The sequence below is a fragment of the Pelophylax lessonae genome (genome assembly GCF_965119305.1).
Source record: "Pelophylax lessonae genome assembly, chromosome: 1".
Lineage (NCBI taxonomy): Eukaryota > Metazoa > Chordata > Amphibia > Anura > Ranidae > Pelophylax > Pelophylax lessonae.
This window is the reverse complement of record NC_138768.1, coordinates 312,075,274-312,093,725: the sequence shown is the minus strand read 5'-3', so window position 1 is coordinate 312,093,725 and position 18,452 is coordinate 312,075,274. Positions and strand designations below refer to the sequence as shown.

The 18,452-nt window shown below is 44.2% G+C and overlaps 1 protein-coding gene across 1 annotated transcript in view; it reads left to right on the top strand.

Annotated features, from left to right (window-relative positions):
- Nucleotides 1-361: 361 nt before the first annotated feature.
- LOC309568273 (rab5 GDP/GTP exchange factor-like) overlaps nucleotides 362-18,452 on the top strand; it is a 51,932-nt gene continuing 33,841 nt past the window's right edge. Inside the window, exons 1-3 of the mRNA XM_082273942.1 lie at nucleotides 362-484; nucleotides 14,558-14,781; nucleotides 17,498-17,628. Of these exons, the coding sequence (XP_082130068.1) occupies nucleotides 14,561-14,781; nucleotides 17,498-17,628 (352 nt within the window). The 5' untranslated portion in view covers nucleotides 362-484; nucleotides 14,558-14,560. The remainder of the gene's footprint in view (nucleotides 485-14,557; nucleotides 14,782-17,497; nucleotides 17,629-18,452) is intronic.

Here is an 18,452-nt window from a genome sequence, read left to right as displayed (position 1 = left end):
TAACATTTTCAGCATTGCATGCGGGATTTGGGATCACTTAAATACAGCATGCGATTTGCTTTAGTGAACGGAGCCCACAGAAAACAATAAAAGCCTGACGGGTGTTCTAATTCCTCTCCACTTTATACAAAACTAAAAAAACTACCTTTAGTTTCACTTTAAGTTTGAATAATGACGTAGCCACTGAAAGTGAGTAGGATCCTGAACAGTCCCTGTAGCAGATGTGGGGTTTTGCATTAGTCAGCCGTAGCTGTACTGTGTAGTTGGGGAATTCTCAATCATTTGATGGTACTGTGCCTCTTATCGCTCCTGGCGGACTGCTCCTAAAGCTACCAGCAGCCCTGCCCAGCACACACAGAGCGGCACACACCTCACTTCCGGCACCTCTCCAATCTCTGCACTTCTAGCTTCCGGTTCGGAGGGAGGATCGGTGGTGATCAGCTGAGAGGGGGGGCACGTGATTGGACGGTGACAGCACTCCGGGGTGAGTATGGGGGGGATCGGGAGTGGGTGCTAAGGACTGATTACATAAAAGCTCCAGGTGTCAGGACATAGACGTTCCTTCTTAATGATTGGATAGTTCAATCATCTAATTCTATACATTGTCTGTTGTGTGCATTAGAAAACAGTGGCTGCCTCCTAACTCTCCCTGCTGGTCAGCCAATCATTGTTATATAAACTATATGAACTTGGAGGGTTGCACCTACAGTGATTGGCACATTCATTGCAGGTGACAGTTGGGGATTTTGGTTCTCTGCAGTGATTGCGCCCAATTATTCCTTGGCAGCGTGGGAGGGTTGACTTTAGGCTGCATTAACACCTGCTTGTTTCCTAAACGTGGGACAAAAACCCTGAAAAATGTGTGTTTTGCTACCGTGCTGCAAATGCTATGCAATAGAGATAGGCTCGGCTCGGCGTATTCGGGATCCCACCTGCCTGATCCCGCCAGGAAGCTGACAGTTCACTAATCACAGGCAGTGAGACATTTACCGATCTCTGCGAATGTGAGAAAAGCACAAAGCGCCTCTGATTGCAGAGTAGGAATGGGCTAGGGTTGCCACTCCATCCCTTTAATCCAGGGCACATATACATTACCCAGGTTCTGAGGCTAATATAATACACATAAGGCACTAAGAGAGTTTAATTACCACCTTAATCAGCCTCAGAGCCTGTGTATTTAATGTGTGTCCTGGTTTAAAGGGACGAGGTGGCAACCCTAGCTCAGGCGTGTTCGGGATCCCGCCAGGAAACTGACAGTGCACTCCGAAAATCACAGGCAGTGAGACATTTCCCGATCTCTGCGAATGTGAGAAAAGCACAAGGTTCCTCTGATTGCATTGTAGGAATGGGCTAGGGTTGCCACTTCATCCCTTTAATCCAGGACACATTAATTACACAGGTTCTGAGGCCAATATAAAGCACAATAGGCACTAAGTAAGTTTAATTACCACTTTAATCAGCCTCAGAGCCTGTGTAATTATTGTGTGTCCTGGTTTAAAGGGATGAGGTGGCAACCCTAGCTCAGGCATGTTCGGGATCCCGCCAGGAAGCTGCGCTCCGCTAATCACAGGCAGTGAGACATTTCCCGATCCGCAGCTGCACATATTGGGAAATAAGTAAGGAGGATATGGGCACTTATGTGAAACAATGGCTTGCTCAAGGTAGGTGGTTGTTGTCAGCAGTGGTTCTCAATTCCGGTCCTCGGGACCCACTAACAGGCCAGATTTTAAGTATTACCTTGGGGGATGCAGACTAGAATACTGCAATCACTGAGCAGCAAATTAGATCACCTGTGATGTAATTTAGTTATCTTGCAAACCTGGCCTGTTGGTGGGTCCCGAGGACCGGAGTTGGGAACCACTGGTTGTCAGCACATACTGGGGCAGCACTCAGGAGGAGAAGCAACTCTGGAGGAATGTTAAAAAAGCACAAGGCGCCTCTAAGTGCAGCATAGACAGTTTATTTTGGCACATAAGAGTTAAAAACACTTACAGAAGTATCCATAGAGGTAAGGCATATAACATAGAAAATCCTCTGTGCTCAGCACTGTCCTATGTGGATGTGAGGAGGAGAGCCGGTCTGCGGCTGTCATGTATCTAGGGGGACACTGACGCGGTGAGGCCGGGTCCAGAAGCCCGTCCACACTGCTGCCTCCTTGCTCCTTTACGTGCCAGCACCCCCCTGGATACATGACAGCCGCAGACCAGCTCTCCTCCTCACATCCACATAGGACAGTGCTGAGCACAGAGGACTTGCTATGTTATATGTCTCACCACTATGGATACTTCTGTAAGTGTTTTTAACCCTTATGTGCCATAATAAACTGTTTATGCAGCACTTGGAGGCGCCTTTTGTGCTTTTCTCACATTCCTCAAGAGCTGCTTCTCCTCGTGTGTGCTGACAACAACCACCTACCTGGACCAAGCCATTGTTTCACATAAGCACCCATATCCTCCTTAGTTCCCGATCTGTGCAGCTGTGGATTGGGAAATGCCCCACTGCCTGTGATTTTCGGAGTGCACTGTCAGCTTTCTGGCAGGATCCCGAACACGCCTGAGCTAGGGTTGCCACCTTGTCCCTTTAAACCAGGACACACGTTAATTACACCAGCTCTGTGGCTGATTAAGGTGGTAATTAAACTCACTTAGTGACTTATGTGTATTATATCAGCCTCATAATCAGTGTAATTAATGTGTCCTGGTTTAAAGGGATGAGGTGGCAACCCAAGCCCACTCTACTCTGCAATCAGGGGTCACATTTGCGGCATCATTAATTGTTAAAACGGTGCTCCAGAGCCCCCACCAAAAGATTAAAAGTTAGCAGCTACAAATACTGTAAAACAAAAAGAGAAGGTGCACCAACCTCATGCATTACCACTTAAAAGAATTTATTAAAATCCAAAAAAGCATACATTGTGCTCCCAAATGCGTGATAATAGCACACATGTAAGGAAAATGGAACCAACCGCCTCCAGGACTGCCAGGATACTCCTATGGTGCTGGATGATGTGATGACATCCGCATATGCCTGGTTGACACGTTTTGAGGGAGAACCCTCTTCTTCAGAGCCAAAAGCACCATAGGAGTATCCTGGCAGTCCTGGAGGCTATTTTTTTCCATTTTCCTTACATGTGTGCTATTATCATGTTTGGGAGTACAATGTATGCTTTTTTGGATTTTAATAAATTCTTTAAGTGGTAATGCACGAGGTCGGTGCGCCCTTCTCTTGTTGTTTTGCTGTATATTTGGATACCCTTGGTCCTGAGGGGGCAGCAAGACCCTAGGTGGTGATAACAACAACCACATAAGACCAATTGCCTTCCCACATACCAGTTGAGCACAGGAGAGATACAGTTTTGGATTATCTTTTGTTACTACAAATACTGTCCCTGCTGACTTTTAAAATTAGGGCACTTACCTGTCCAGGGATCCCACGATGTCGGCACCCCAGCCAATTTTGTAATCAGCTCTTGGGTGTTGCTGCTGCTGCCGCCATTCCTTGTAAGGGAAACCTGCAGTGAAGCCTTGTGGCTTCACAGCCAGTTCCCTATTGCGCATGTGCAATGCGTGCTGCACTTTGTGAATGGCATAGCAGCGGGAGAAGGAGGAGAGGGCCAAACATCTGGGGAGCCTCTCAGAAGTGGGGACGGGTACCTGTCAAAAACAGGTACCTTCTCCCACCTCCTCCCAAAAAGGTGCCAAATGTGGCAGTAGAGGGGGGAGGAAGCAAACATGCAGGGCTTCCCCTTTTGGGTGGAGCTCCGCTTTAATGTCCCTCCAAGCACAGATAGCAGACACGTTTCGCCATGTGCCAAAACACGCACTGAAAAAACGCCCCATGCTCCACGAGCAAAGAGGTTCTGGAGCTACTTTGGGGTGTTTGTCTTGCATAGGGCAGCTCATTTAAATGAATAGGTTGTGTCCTAGGCGCAATATGCAATAATGTTTGAAAGACGAGAGCAGGAATGTGCCTTCTCACTATACTCACGTGCGAATGGGGCCTTATTAGTGTTTAAGCTTGTGTGGCAGATAAAAGGCTCTGTCTAGGACTGATGATATACGACTGTTCCTGGTCGCAGATAAAGTGCATTTTCTTCTGGCTCTCAGCCCCGGTTCACACTGATGCGATGCGAATTGGGCGCAAATTTAAAGTTTGGGGGAAGTGGTCGCATCTGCAATTTTTATTTTCTATAAAATCTTAGGCAAAACAAATTTCCTGTGATCTGAACACTGGACTGTGGATTAAATCCGGTCCCATAGAAGTCTATAGAGCGGAAATTCACACATCACCGCACTAAACTCGCACAGGTCCCTTTTTTTAAACTGGATCAAGTTCACACCGCATATATGTGAACAGCCTTGATTGGAAATGATGCTTTTTTACATGACATGCTAATCAATGCTTTTCGGATCTCATCTGATCCGCATATAATTCACATAAGTGTGAACCAGGGCTCAAGTTAAGTTTACCATTTGGCCCTTATCCCAAATGACGTTTTAGGCACACCACGGGTGGGCCATGTTGGAAACACTCCTGCTCGCCACTCATTGTGGCTTCTGTAAAATTCCTATTACCTAGAGCAGTGTTTCTCAACCTTTTTTAAGTCAAGGCAACCTTTAGACCTCATGCACACTTGACGTTATCAAAACGTCATTAAAAAGCTGTAGCTGTAGAAAGCGTTTTTCAGCTTTTTTTGCAGTAACCTTTTTCAGCGTTTTTTAGTTGTTTTTTTAGCAAAACTATACTCCCACAAAAGCTTATGGGTCAAAAACCTTGATAAACGCAGAATAGCCGCGTTTTTTTAGCATTTTTAAGCTTTTATCAGAGTTAGAGCATTGGGGGGGGGGGGGGGGGGGGTTCCAGCCAATTAAAGTAATCAAAGTGCCGAAAACCTGCATTTTTAAACACAGACTTTTTTTTTTTTAAATCGGCGCCGTTGGCAGCTGAGTAAAACAGAAGTGACGTTGGGACGTTGCTTCCGGGCTACATGATCGGAGACCCTATCTAAGCCAAATCCGGCTACGTTCGGGACCTAAAGGTGGCTTTAGGGGGGAGGGGGACGTCCCCTCCCGCTCTCCGTGATAACGGCTGAACAGCTACTAAGCCGCATCAGCTGTTATCTTCTGAAAGCCGATCGACTGTTCTAAAAAATGGTACCGGGTTGATGCCTGCAGCTCCAGGCATCATCCCAGTACAACCACTTCTGCAAGCCAACGTACAGGTGCGTGTTTGTGGGAAGTGGTTAAATACACCTTTCACATTGGAAAATAGAGAAAAACTATTGCGCTAACTAAAAACAGTTACAAAATCAGCTGCAGGCACTACAATACAACAATATTGTTAGAATCACTATATATATACAATATGCCGCGCTAAAATTGGTATAAAAGGTAAAACATGTGTTATACCACATAATAGAATCATAATAAATGCAGTATTAATGAGTATATAAAATGACAAAAGTGCAAAAAACTGTGCAAAAGAGGTCACAGGAGAGTCAAAAATAGTTCATCTCTCTCTCTGGCTTTGTGTAACTAAAAGGCAGGCCTAATCCATTCACTGGCCTGTATACATAATTTGGACAACTTTTTGGCATTTTGCCAAGGCACCCCTGAAAAAATCTGAAGGCACCCTGGTTGAAAAAGGCTGACCTAGAGTGACATTCATGTAAAACAGGTCTGGAACATGTAATGTGTATTGCTTGCATCACATTATTATTATTATTCGTTTACAGGATTTACATAGCGCCAACAGTTTGCACAGCGCTTTACGATAAAAAGAGAGACAATACAGCAATAATACAGTTCAATACGGGGTTAGGGGGGCCCTGCTCCTGGGAGCTTACAATCTAATAGGGAGAGGCTGGTGGAACAAAGGGTAATAACTGTGAGGGGAGAACTGATGGGAGAAAAAAAGATTTGGCTATTAGCCGAAGGCAGGTTAGGCTTCCCTGAAGAGATGAGTTTTCAGGGATCGCCTTAGGCCCCTTTCACATGGACGGACTGTTCGGGTCCGCCTGTCAGTTCTTTAGGTGGACCCGATCGAGCCATCCGTTGCCCTCTATGGAGCAGCGGGTGTCAACAGACATGAGTCTGCCCCATATGAAAGGGGCTTAAAAGTGGACGGAGTGCGTTGTAACTGGACAGATTGGGGTATGGAGTTCCAGAGGATGGGAGCGGCTCTGGAGAAGTCCTGGAGACGATCATTGGAGGAGGAGACAAGGGTACTATGGAGCAGGAGGTCTTGGGGAGAGCAGAGAGGAGGGTTTGGGTGAAATCTGGAGACAAGATTGGTGATGTAGCTTGGGCCAGGGTTGTGGATGGCTTTGTAAGTTAATGTTTTGAATTTTTGAATTTTATTAATAATAGGAAGCCAGTGGAGGGATTGGCAGAAAGGGGGGAGGGGTCCCAGACACTGAACAGTTGGTAAGGTGGATGAGTCATCTAAAAAGTGTAGATGTTAATGGGGTCTTACCAACTCCTTTGTATCTGCCAATCCCTCCACTGGCTTCCAGTCACTAAATGATTCCAATACGAACAACTTCTTACAAAACCATCCACAACTCCCCCAACTACATCACCAGTCTTGTCTCAATATTATTATTATTATACAGGATTTATATAGCACCAACAGTTTGAGGAACATTTTATCATATAAAGGGAGACAATACAATTACAATATAACTCAACACGAATAGGAGGGCCCTGCCCTTACAATCTAAAGGGTATCACCCAAACCATGCACTTCACTCCTCTCAAAACCTCCTGTTGTCTAGCTCCCCCATCACCTCTTCCCATGTTTGCCTTCAGGACTTTTTTCGAGCCTCTCCCATCCTCTGGAACTCCATGCCTCAACCTGTCCAGCTATGTCCTACTCTGTCTACCTATAGAGAATCCCTGAAAAGGAATATCTTTAGGATAGCCTATTCTGCTAACCTAACTCTACTTTTACTTTCTCCATCAACTCATCCCCACACAGTTATTACTTTTTTAGTAACACTTGCCCTTCCCTTTTTGATTGTAAGCTCCCATGATCAGGGCCCTCCTAACCCTATTGTTCTGAATGATATTGTAATGGTACTGTTGCCTAGGAGACCATTGCCTAGGATGAGTGCTGATCGTCAAACTCTGCACCCCAAGTTACCAATGGCACGCCCATATACATTTGGTGGGTGGTAAAAACAGGCAGCTGAACTGTGGCTTAACACCTCCAAATTGTCCGTCCGAAAGAGATCTACATCATCAGTTGTTGTACTTATTATTCCCAGCGCCAGGTTTTCTTTTTCTATATGTTTATATATTTGCAGACCTTCCAAAATAATATTGAGCAGAATTAAAGTGATTGTAAAGGCTTGTATTTTTTAGTTTTCGTTAAAGTAGCAAACATGTTATACCTACCTGCTCTGTGCAGTGGTTTTGCACGGAGCAGCCCTAATCCTCCTCGTCTTGGGTCCCCCACTGGTGATCTAGACCCCCCCCCCCCCGCAGTGTCCCTGTTGTGGAAATTAATGGAGTTTGGAGCATAGAAATTCTCTAGGTGCGGTGAAGACTTCACTGCGCTGAAAAGCACACTTGTGGATATTAATATGCAAGCGCCATTAATCCCTTGTACTGAAAAGTACAATGTACAGATCTTTTGTATAAAGTTATCCTAGCCCGCTCGGCGACAGAGAAAGAAACAGGCGCACGCTGTGTCAAATCAATGCCAACTGAAGATTCTCTGTCTCCTGGTTTATTTTATAGTCGGAGAACAAAAGGGGTTTACAGGGGTGGTGGCGTCAACATAACCAATCGCGGTTGTGTATACATTAAAAGTATCAATAGAAAGGGGAGTGTATGTTCATGCACAAGTGGAGCGGCGTGCCTGAGTTTCCCGCCATTGGGTGCACAAGTGACCATGCACTATTACTACAATGAAACCCACTTGTAGGAAAAATGCCCGCCAAACACTATACAATGGAACTAGCGTGTATCTCATGAACGTTGCCCCGCTAATACGTGTGCATGCACTCCCATCATAACCTGTTAGAGTGAATCCTATATAATATAGTTCATAAAAACCATATTTGATAGTGATCATGCTATTGTTCCAGTGAATGAGACTTTATTCTGCAAAGGATAATAGCAACAGTAATTCAATCATATGGATCTAGCATGACAGAAAGCTGCCAATCATTAATCCTAGCAAAAAGGCAGATATCAAAACGATAAAAATTCCATATCGCAAACATATCTCCGTCGGTGAATATCCCCGATAGGGATGATCAGGCTACAAGTAGTGTGCCGAGCAGTCTCCATTTAATGGAAGGTTTCCACAATTACAGGTCTTTCCTCAAGGCCAGTTAAAACAATATTCGATGTGCATTGCGATTACTGGTATACTGGCAATGGGAAACATATTGGCAATCTAACTAAAAACACATCCTAAAGGAATGTCTACATAAATATTAATAAAATTTACACAACAGTCCCCCAATAGCAAGCCGCTTGCAATAAGGGCACTCATGCGTGCTCGCTCCCAAGCCCTGCTCTGTGTGTCCATAAGATGCACACAGTGCGGCTCGGCCCAGCCCTGACTCCTAACTGGCTGTGATTAACAGCAATGGGAGCCAAAGGCTGCTGTGTCTGAGCCAATGAGGAGAGAGCACCTCTACCCACATACACATTGCTGGATTGAGATCAGGCTCTGGTAAGTATTTAGGAGGGGGGCTTCAGGGGAAACTGCATCCAGAAGGTTTTTTACCTTATTGCATATGATGCAGTAAGGAAAAACCGTTTGCCTTTACAACCACTATAAAAAGGAGCTCCGGTCATATTACTGAAAATTTTAAGTCATTAGCTACATAAACTGTAGCTTCTGACTTTTAATAAACAGACATTCACCTGTCCCAGGTGAATGTTCCAGGATCCAGCGCTGTCCTTACCCAAAGAGGCGCCGGGTACCTTCTTCAGTCCCTGGTGCTGACATCCTAACTGTGGTAACCCTGCTGTGACAGTGTGTGGCTTCACATCTGGCTGCCTACTATGCATGCGTGAGCTGTGCTGCTCATTGTGAATGGCCCGCAGTCTACTGGGACCTGTGACATGTCCCTAAAGACCGTGTGTGTGTGTGTGGGGGAGGGGGTGGTGAAAACTTCCGCTCCAATTGCCTAGGCTATCTGATCGGAAGTGGATACCTGTCAAAACCAGAAAAAAGTGGCAAATGTTAAAAAGTAGCAAGGAAGGAGGCCTTAAAGCTGAATGTCCCCTTTTGGGTCCAAGTTTCTCATGTGACCCCTTGGGAAAATGCATTGCTCACCCCTGGCTTATACCTGTTCCCTTCTCTGACGTTTATAAAGATTCACCCAAAATCTACCACTGTAAGCCACCATTCACCAACATTTTACCAGTATGACCTTCACCCATTTAAAGGATAAGATCTCTTAAAAAAATAAATAACTAAATGCACATTTTGCATCACGTAATAAATATGCATTTGTTATATTTTTTGTTAGGAACCTGTAAAGCATTGCACCCACAGCAGATTGTGGACGTAATGCCATGCTCCTACAGTCTGCCTTATGTAGCTGTCTGGCCGTACCTCTTATAGAGGCAAGCAGTTAGGCTAGGTTTCCACTAGTGCGGCTACGAAGTCGTGCTACTTCTAGCACGACTTCGTAGCGAAAGTAAACTGCGGCTTCAGTGAGACTTGTCCCTCATATATAGAGGGAAGTCGCACTGAAGACGGCTCAAAAGTAGTGCACGATCTACTTTTGAAGTCGCCGCAACTGAAGCCGCGGCAGTGGAAACGGGCCCCATTGAAAACAATGGGTTTTGACTTGCTGTGCGACTTGACATTTGTCAAGTTGCACTAGTGGAAACCGAGCCTTACACACTGACAGGAAGCTCAATTACCTACCTAAAGCGATCAAACAAGCCCTGGTAGTTCTTTGGGAACTACAAGCTGACGGCCACAAAGGCTGTGGGTTCTTGTAGTTTTCACATTCACAGAACTCTGTGAATGAATGACGAGAAGATCCCCCGCTTGCTATCAAAGCGGGGGATCAGGAGGGGTGTGGGGGCTGTTGCATCTGTAACATGTTTCAAAAGGTGAACTTATCCTTTAAGATTTATCTGTAAGTGAATGTACAGTGAGTCCAGGCTGTCGGGCGTACCTGGGTTCAGGGGCCTATGTGAATTAGTTCCAAAACATACACATTCCTTGTTATGATTGTAGTATGTGGGAAAATACACACACATATAGGACACTCCTGTGAGATTTGGAAAGGTCCACCGATTTAGAACGGGTTGGTTCTCTATTATGTTCACAGATGACTTTTTCCTTCCTGGTTTCACAGTGTGGCCCTCCTGCTGTGTCTTACAAGTTATACCATAAAAGACTATTGTTAGGCCTTGTGGGAGGCTGTGGTACGGCCTATGACGTCAAGGAGCCCACCAGCTGAACTGGAACCGTCAGCTTGGGGAAATGTGTACGAATTTCTACATGTTATTGTATCTAAAGCTCACGTATCTGTCCTAGCTCTGGAAATCTGGTGTAGGCTATTCTTTTGTTGTGAAGTTTTTATTCAAGCTTGTTATACTGCTTTTCTTTGTTTTGCAAACACCTTAGTCCTAGTTTCTAGCATCCAGTCAGAGGTTTGTGTACAGATTTCTAGAGAAAAATAATGACTGGCTTGTTATTGGTTGATATTATCATTAATATTTAAAACTGAATTCCAAGTATTCCCTTTTTTAATTTGCATACTTACAGTACAGTGGGGAAAATAATTATTTGATCCCCTGCTGATTTTGTAAGTTTGCCCACTTACAAAGAAATGAAGGGTCTATAATTTTTATCATAGGTGTATTTAAATTATAATAGAAACAGGATATCGACCAAACATCCAGAAAAAAATACATGATGCAGTCACTTAGCATGACACCCGAGAGATGGCAACAATCACTGTAGTAGCAGTGACTGCTACAGCAATTGTCACCTGCCACAGGGATCCCACAGCTATGGCATATAAATACTTACATTGGCCCAAGCTGGACCAATGTAACTGCAAATAAACAGAACTACAAATTCAGCTTTATATTGAATATTTATTCATGGAAAAGTCAAACACCAATGTTGGGAGGTACCCGGAGGAGCTACTATTTGTTATAACCTCACTAGCGGCATTGCACCAATGGTGTATTGTTAGCATTATGGATCTTACTCCATCCTGCTAACATTTAGTGATATTGGGAATATTAAAGCCACACTTAAAAAAAAAAAAAACTACAATGATTGTTTTAGGGAAAATGATTGCCCCAATAATAAATATTGGGGCAATTTTGGAAACCAGTGGTGTATGGAGGTCTCCTCAGGGATATCCAGGATGTGATATATACATGGCGGTGTATGGGGGTCTCCTCAGGGATATCCAGGATGTGATATATACATGGCGGTGTATGGGGGTCTCCTCTGGGATATCCAGGATGTGATATATACATGGCGGTGTATGGGGGTCTCCTCAGGGATATCCAGGATGTGATATATACATGGCGGTGTATGGGGGTCTCCTCAGGGATATCCAGGATGTGATATATACATGGCGGTGTATGGGGGTCTCCTCAGGGATGTGATATATACATGGTGGTGTATGGGGGTCTCCTCAGGGATGTGATATATACATGGTGGTGTATATATCACATCCCTGAGGAGACCCCCCATACACCGCCATGTATATATCACATCCTGGATATCCCTGAGGAGACCCCCATACACCGCCATGTATATATCACATCCCTTAGGAGACCCCCGTACACCGCCATGTATATATCACATCCTGGATATCCCTGAGGAGACCCCCATACACCGCCATGTATATATCACATCCCTTAGGAGACCCCCATACACCGCCATGTATATATCACATCCTGGATATCCCTGAGGAGACCCCCATACACCGCCATGTATATATCACATCCCTGAGGAGACCCCCATACACCGCCATGTATATATCACATCCTGGATATCCCTGAGGAGACCCCATACACCGTCATGTATATATCACATCCCTGAGGAGACCCCCATACACCGCCATGTATATATCACATCCCTGAGGAGACCCCCATACACCGCCATGTATATATCACATCCCTGAGGAGACTCCCATACACCGCCATGTATATATCACATCCTGGATATCCCTGAGGAGACCCCATACACCGTCATGTATATATCACATCCCTGAGGAGACCCCCATACACCGCCATGTATATATCACATCCCTGAGGAGACCCCCATACACCGCCATGTATATATCACATCCCTGAGGAGACTCCCATACACCGCCATGTATATATCACATCCCTGATATCCCTGAGGAGACCCCCATACACCGCCATGTATATATCACATCCCTGAGGAGACCTCCTATATGTTTGCAGTGCACTATGGGCTGGGCATTGGGCAGTAATCGTGATGCATCGCGGAATCAAATCGTATTGAATCGTGACCCTAATAATCGTATTCGAATCCTGAGGGAAGTGAAGATGCGCAGCCCTACTACCTACTGCCATACATTCTGCACTCCTCACCAGCACAAACTACCCACCTCCATACACTCCACACTCCTCACCTGCACATACTACCTACTGCCATACACTCCTCACCTGCACATACTACCTACTGCCATACACTCCTCACCTGCACATACTACCTACTGCCATACACTCCTCACCTGTACATACTACCTATTGCCATCCACTCTGCACTCCTCTTCTGCACATACTACCCACCTCCATACACTCCACACTCCTCTCCTGCACATACTACCTACTGCCATACACTCTTCACCTGCACATACTACCCACCTCCATACACTCCGCACTCCTCACCTGCACATACTACCTACTGCCATACATTCTGCACTCCTCACCTGCACATACTACCCACCTCCATACACTCCACACTCCTCTTCTGCACATACTACCTACTGCCATACACTCCTCACCTGCATATAATATCCACCTCCATACACTCCTCATCTGTACATACTACCTACTGCCATCCACTCTGCACTCCTCTTCTGCACATACTACCCACCTCCATACTCTCCGCACTCCTCTCCTGCACATACTACCTACTGCCATACACTCTGTACTCTTCTCTTGCACGTACTATCCACCGCCATACACTATGCAGTGCACTCCTCTCTTGCACGTACTGTCCACTGCCATACACTGTGCACTCCTCTCTTGCACGTACTGTCCACTGCCATACACTATGCAGTGCACTCCTCTCTTGCACGTACTATCCACCGGCATACACTGTGCACTCCTCTCTTGCACGTACTGTCCACCGCCATACACTGTGCACTCCTCTCTTGCACGTACTGTCCACCGCCATACACTGTGCACTCCTCTCTTGCACGTACTGTCCACAGCCATACACTGTGCACTCCTCTCTTGCACGTATTGTCCACTGCCATACACTTCCCACTCCTCTCTTCCACGTACTATCCACCGCCATTCACTCCGCACTCCTCTCTTGCATGGACTATCCACCGCCATACATTGTGCACTTCTCTCTTGCATGTACTGTCCAACGCCATACACTCCGAGTCCATACTCCTCTCCATGCACATACTACCCACCGCCTTACACTCTGTACCCTCCCCTTGCACATACTACCCACCGTCGTACACTCCGCACTGTACATTACCTAGTTACCACTCTGCACTATATAAGTCATCTCAGACTCTATTTATCTACACCCCTTTAGGCCATGCCCAATGTATAGTGCAATTTAAACCACACCATTTCACCACTGCGCGCTACATGCTCTCCCCCCCCCCCCCTTTATTTTTTTTAATTTCAAACCTAGGGCACACTGATTTCATTCATTATACATAAGAATCAATGGATTTCAGATTTCAGCTTATCATTGCATTGGGCCTACATTGGGCAACACAGCCCAACACCCTTGGTATGAATGGCACCTAAATCTTCTCGCCCATGTGTTTTCATGAAGGTTTCCTGTAAAAAAAAAATGTTCAGATAGAAATGTAAAGGCAGCCATTGCTTAACACCTTCTTTGTTTTCTAGTTGTCTGGCCACAATGCTGATCCAGAGGCTTCAGCGCTTTTTGAATAGGCAGCCTAAAACAAGTATGCAGTAAGTTAGTTTAGAATTAAGTCAGAACTCCTGATGTGGAGACTCATTCCAGGTCAGTGACTAAGAGCATATTTAAAGTGTTGCAACAGCATTAGAAAAATACAGTATGTCTGACTTACTGACCTAGAATAAGCATGCAGCAAGTGAAAAAGTCAGAATTCAAATATCTACCAAGCATTTTCAGGAGGAGGTTCGCAATGGCCACTATCCTATTTCTGTCATTGGTGATTTCCTTGAATTACAAAGTGCATTCTAAACTTTCTTCGTCATAACAACACCCGGTATACTGTAACCAATATCTCCATTACTTATTTTTTCATTTGGACAATGTGGCATTTTTCGGTGTTTCTGCTGTATAGGAATAATGATTCTATCCTGTTAATTTAATTGGGCTTTTTTTCAAATTCTTACAGATCATGAGTTCTGTTTCGCCAGGGCAGGAACATGTTCCACTTCGCCATGGACAAAATCTCGCCCTTCTCCACAATGACTATGTGCCTTTCCAATTTCAAGGACTTGCCTACAAACCAGAGATGTGCAGAAAGAATTGTGGGTTCTATGGTAACCCAGCATGGCATGGCTATTGTTCCAGATGTTGGATCCAAAAGCGACAGCAGACTCAGCCACTCACAAATGGGTAAGTGCTATTTCCAAATTTAAACAGTAACGGTGCATTTAAAAGTATTGTATTGCATTAAACACCCAGTGCTGTGTGGTGTACATATACAGGCTTGTGCTGCAAAAAGTGTAATAACCAGACGTCAATCCCCAGCAACAAAGTGCAAATACATTAGAGCGGGGCACAACAAAAAGCCTTTCTGGATAATTTGTATACCATTAAATGTTCAGATTATTGCATATTTTTGATATTCAAAACTGATTCTTTTGTTTTAAGAGAGTAGTATGTGCACCGGAGGATTATTAAGGGTATAACAGTGGGCAATGTGAGCAGAGGAGGAGTGCAGAAGGTATGATAGTGGACAGTATGTACAGGAGAAGAGTGTGGAGGCTATGATAGTGGGTAGTATGGGCAGGAGAAGAATGTGGAGGGTATGATGGCAGGCAGTTTGTGCAGGGGAGTAGAGAAAAATGGTATGATGATGGGGTTTGGCTGTTAGTATTATGTATGACAGGACAGTGATAAGGGGATCATGGTGGCCAGTATGTGAAGGGGAAGAGTGTGGCGGATTTGAGAGTGGGCAGTATGTTCAGGGGAGGGTATGAAACTTGGCATTGTGCAGAGTGAGTAGTGCAGATGGGTATGACGATAGGCATTATGTGCATAGGAGTGAAGGGTATGATATGGGCAGTATGTGCAGCAGAGGAATGTGCCGCTCAGCTTTGACTTTTAGCTTGAGTCATCCTTGAGTAAATATGGAAGTAAATATACATCTTTAGTTGTTAAGTCAGCAGTTAAAATAATTAAATATTCTGATTATGATTATCCAAATCTCACTGGCTTGCTGAATCTTATTTTTGAATGGTAGATATTTTAAGCATCGACCACCCCTAGATATTTGTCCATGAATGGAGTCTCACTCCTCTGGCTAGAGTTATGAATTTTGGCTTAAGTCTAGGAGATCTAAAAGCCAAACAAATCCCATCTATAACTGACGTTTCTTTAGGGCTGCTATGCCTTGAACTGAGATATCACTACAACTTCCTTAGCACCCAGTAATGTAATTCATTTTTCAGATCAGTTATTTGCATGTTTTATCAGTTCTGTCCATGTGAGTTTTCTCAGTGTTGGAGGTCACCTTTCATGTATATTCCCCTGATATCCATTCAGTTATATAAACAGTTCTAGTACAAACAAAAGGCAACTGGCCCAACCTATAACTGGCCTTAACAGCAAGGAGCACATGGAAGGGTGATGCATGTCAAACAAAAAACAAAGAAATTCCCAGCTCAACTTACCAGCCAGACTGCAAAAAACGTAACAGTTCACTTTAAAAACAACTCAATTTTGAGAGAATCCATAGTAGGAGCACATATATAGTAATGGATAGATTTAGGGCAGGTTTGCCTGAAGGGAGCCCACTCCTCCTCAAAGGCACAGGGGTGCACTGGACACCCAGCAAATAGCACATGGGCAGCAAAGGTGACCAGTGCAGCCCCTCACCAAATAACCAACAGCATAAACAGACGGCAACTGCCCCAACCTATAACTGGCCTTAACAGCAAGGGGCACATGGGGCCCTCATAAATTATCTCATAAAATGACACTGCTAAATGTTTTTGCATTAATTCAGCAGTTACAAGAATAAATAATATTTTTATCAGTGCCCATCAATGCAGCCTATCAGTGCCCATCAGTACAGCATCATCAGTGAAGCTTATCAGTGTCACCTCACCAGTGCCCATGAATGCAGCCTCACCAGTGCCCATGAATGCAGCCTCACCAGTGCCCATGAATGCAGCCTCACCAGTGCCCTTCAAGGCAGCTTCACCAGTGCCCTTCAATGCAGCTTCACCAGTGCCCTTCAATGCAGCTTCACCAGTGCCCTTCAATGCAGCTTCACCAGTGCCCTTCAGTGCAGCTTCACCAGTGCCCTTCAGTGCAGCTTCACCAGTGCCCGTCAATGCAGCCTCACCTGTGCCTGTCAATGCAGTCTCATCTGTGCCTGTGCAGAGATGCATTTTGCTCCACTCCCCTGTCAATGCTCCATAAGCATCCTGAACATGCATGTTTGTGTATGAAGCATCTGAAAAGACCTCCGAACCTTTATGCCCAGCTATTCTCAGAGGTTTGTTGTGACACCCTTGATCTGAGACTAAGCTCTATAATCTTATCCTGAACATGTATATAGAGGAGATATATCCTTAATCATTTCTACCATGAGACCAAATTGCAAGATTGTGTGAAACTTGATTACTCATGTGATGGACAATTTTTTTTTACAAATTACATAAATAGCAGTATGATGCCAACAAAGGGGTTGGCTTAAGGAGGTTTTAATTTTTTTTTTACTACTAAAAATGACACATTTTACTGCACCCAAACTCTTAATTGTCAGGGACCTCTGTTAGGATTCCCATCAATAGAGCTTCTGCAGACTGCACTACTTTTACACCAATGAGGTGCTTATAAAGTCAAGGTTTATATGATTAGCAACCTTTTACTTTTCCCTTTTCTATTCCCATATGATGCCCATTGCATTAAAAAGTAAGGCTGAATGTGTAAACAGTAGTACCACATAGCAATAATTACATTGTTATTGATTTGACTTCAGTATGATATCTGATTGGTTATCATAGAATGTTGTAGCTTACACATCTTTGCTTTTTGCAGTGCTTGGTCCATAAAATCACATGTTTTAAAGGAATAATTACTGATTGAGTTTTTACTTTAGTTTTAGGCATCACAGTGCACATCTACTATGTAAACCAGATATACGTGCAGATTATCAACAGGACACATACCACAACAATATCAAAAGAAAGCAAAATCATTTTCCGGAAAATGAAGAACATGCTGAACAAGGTAGGTTTCCTGTTTTCACCTCTCTACATGTAAATGTTCTGAAATCATCCAATCTGATATTATGTAACTCCTAAATATTACATCATAGGTTATTATTCGCAGCCTGGATAGGGTAGAATGATGGAGCTGCAGCCATCCTCTAAGTAAAAGGTTATTGGCTGGATAGGAGTTTCTTGCTTGATAACCAGTTGTACCCTCGGGATAAAAGTAGAGTGATGATTTTTTTTTTTTTTTGGGGGGGGGGGGGGAAATCTTTTTTCCATGTTGATATTATACACAGCTATTCTGAAAGAAGTGACAGGGTAAGCAGGCAGTCAGGGGTAGAGTTAAATATTTGATAAGTAAGGCATTCAACCTCTCATATGAAAATCCTTGTGGGATAGGATAAAGGCACCTCTCTCCCCACAGCTAAAACATACGTATTGTTGTAGATTACCTCCAATATACATATACCTTGTGCACCTTGGATTAATAGTATGGGTGTATATAGGCTACAAAAAAAGTCCTTAAGGAGAAAACTCAAAGCTTATTCCAAAATGTTCTGTATCATTAAAAAAAAAAAGCAACATTTTTCATTACAGTTTTCAATACAACAGTTTAATTATGATTTCTCAAGTCTTCAGCAAAGCTAGTGAGAGGAGAGAAGAGCTGCAGATATGAACAGCGATGGATCGAATGAGCTCTCAGGTAAGTAAAAAGGGGAATACTGATCACTAAACATTTTTTACCTTTAGTGCAAGGAATGCATTAAGTTAAAAAATATTTAGGCTTTATAACCACTTTAAATCTGACCATACACCGTTAGGTTTTTTTTTTACCAAGTC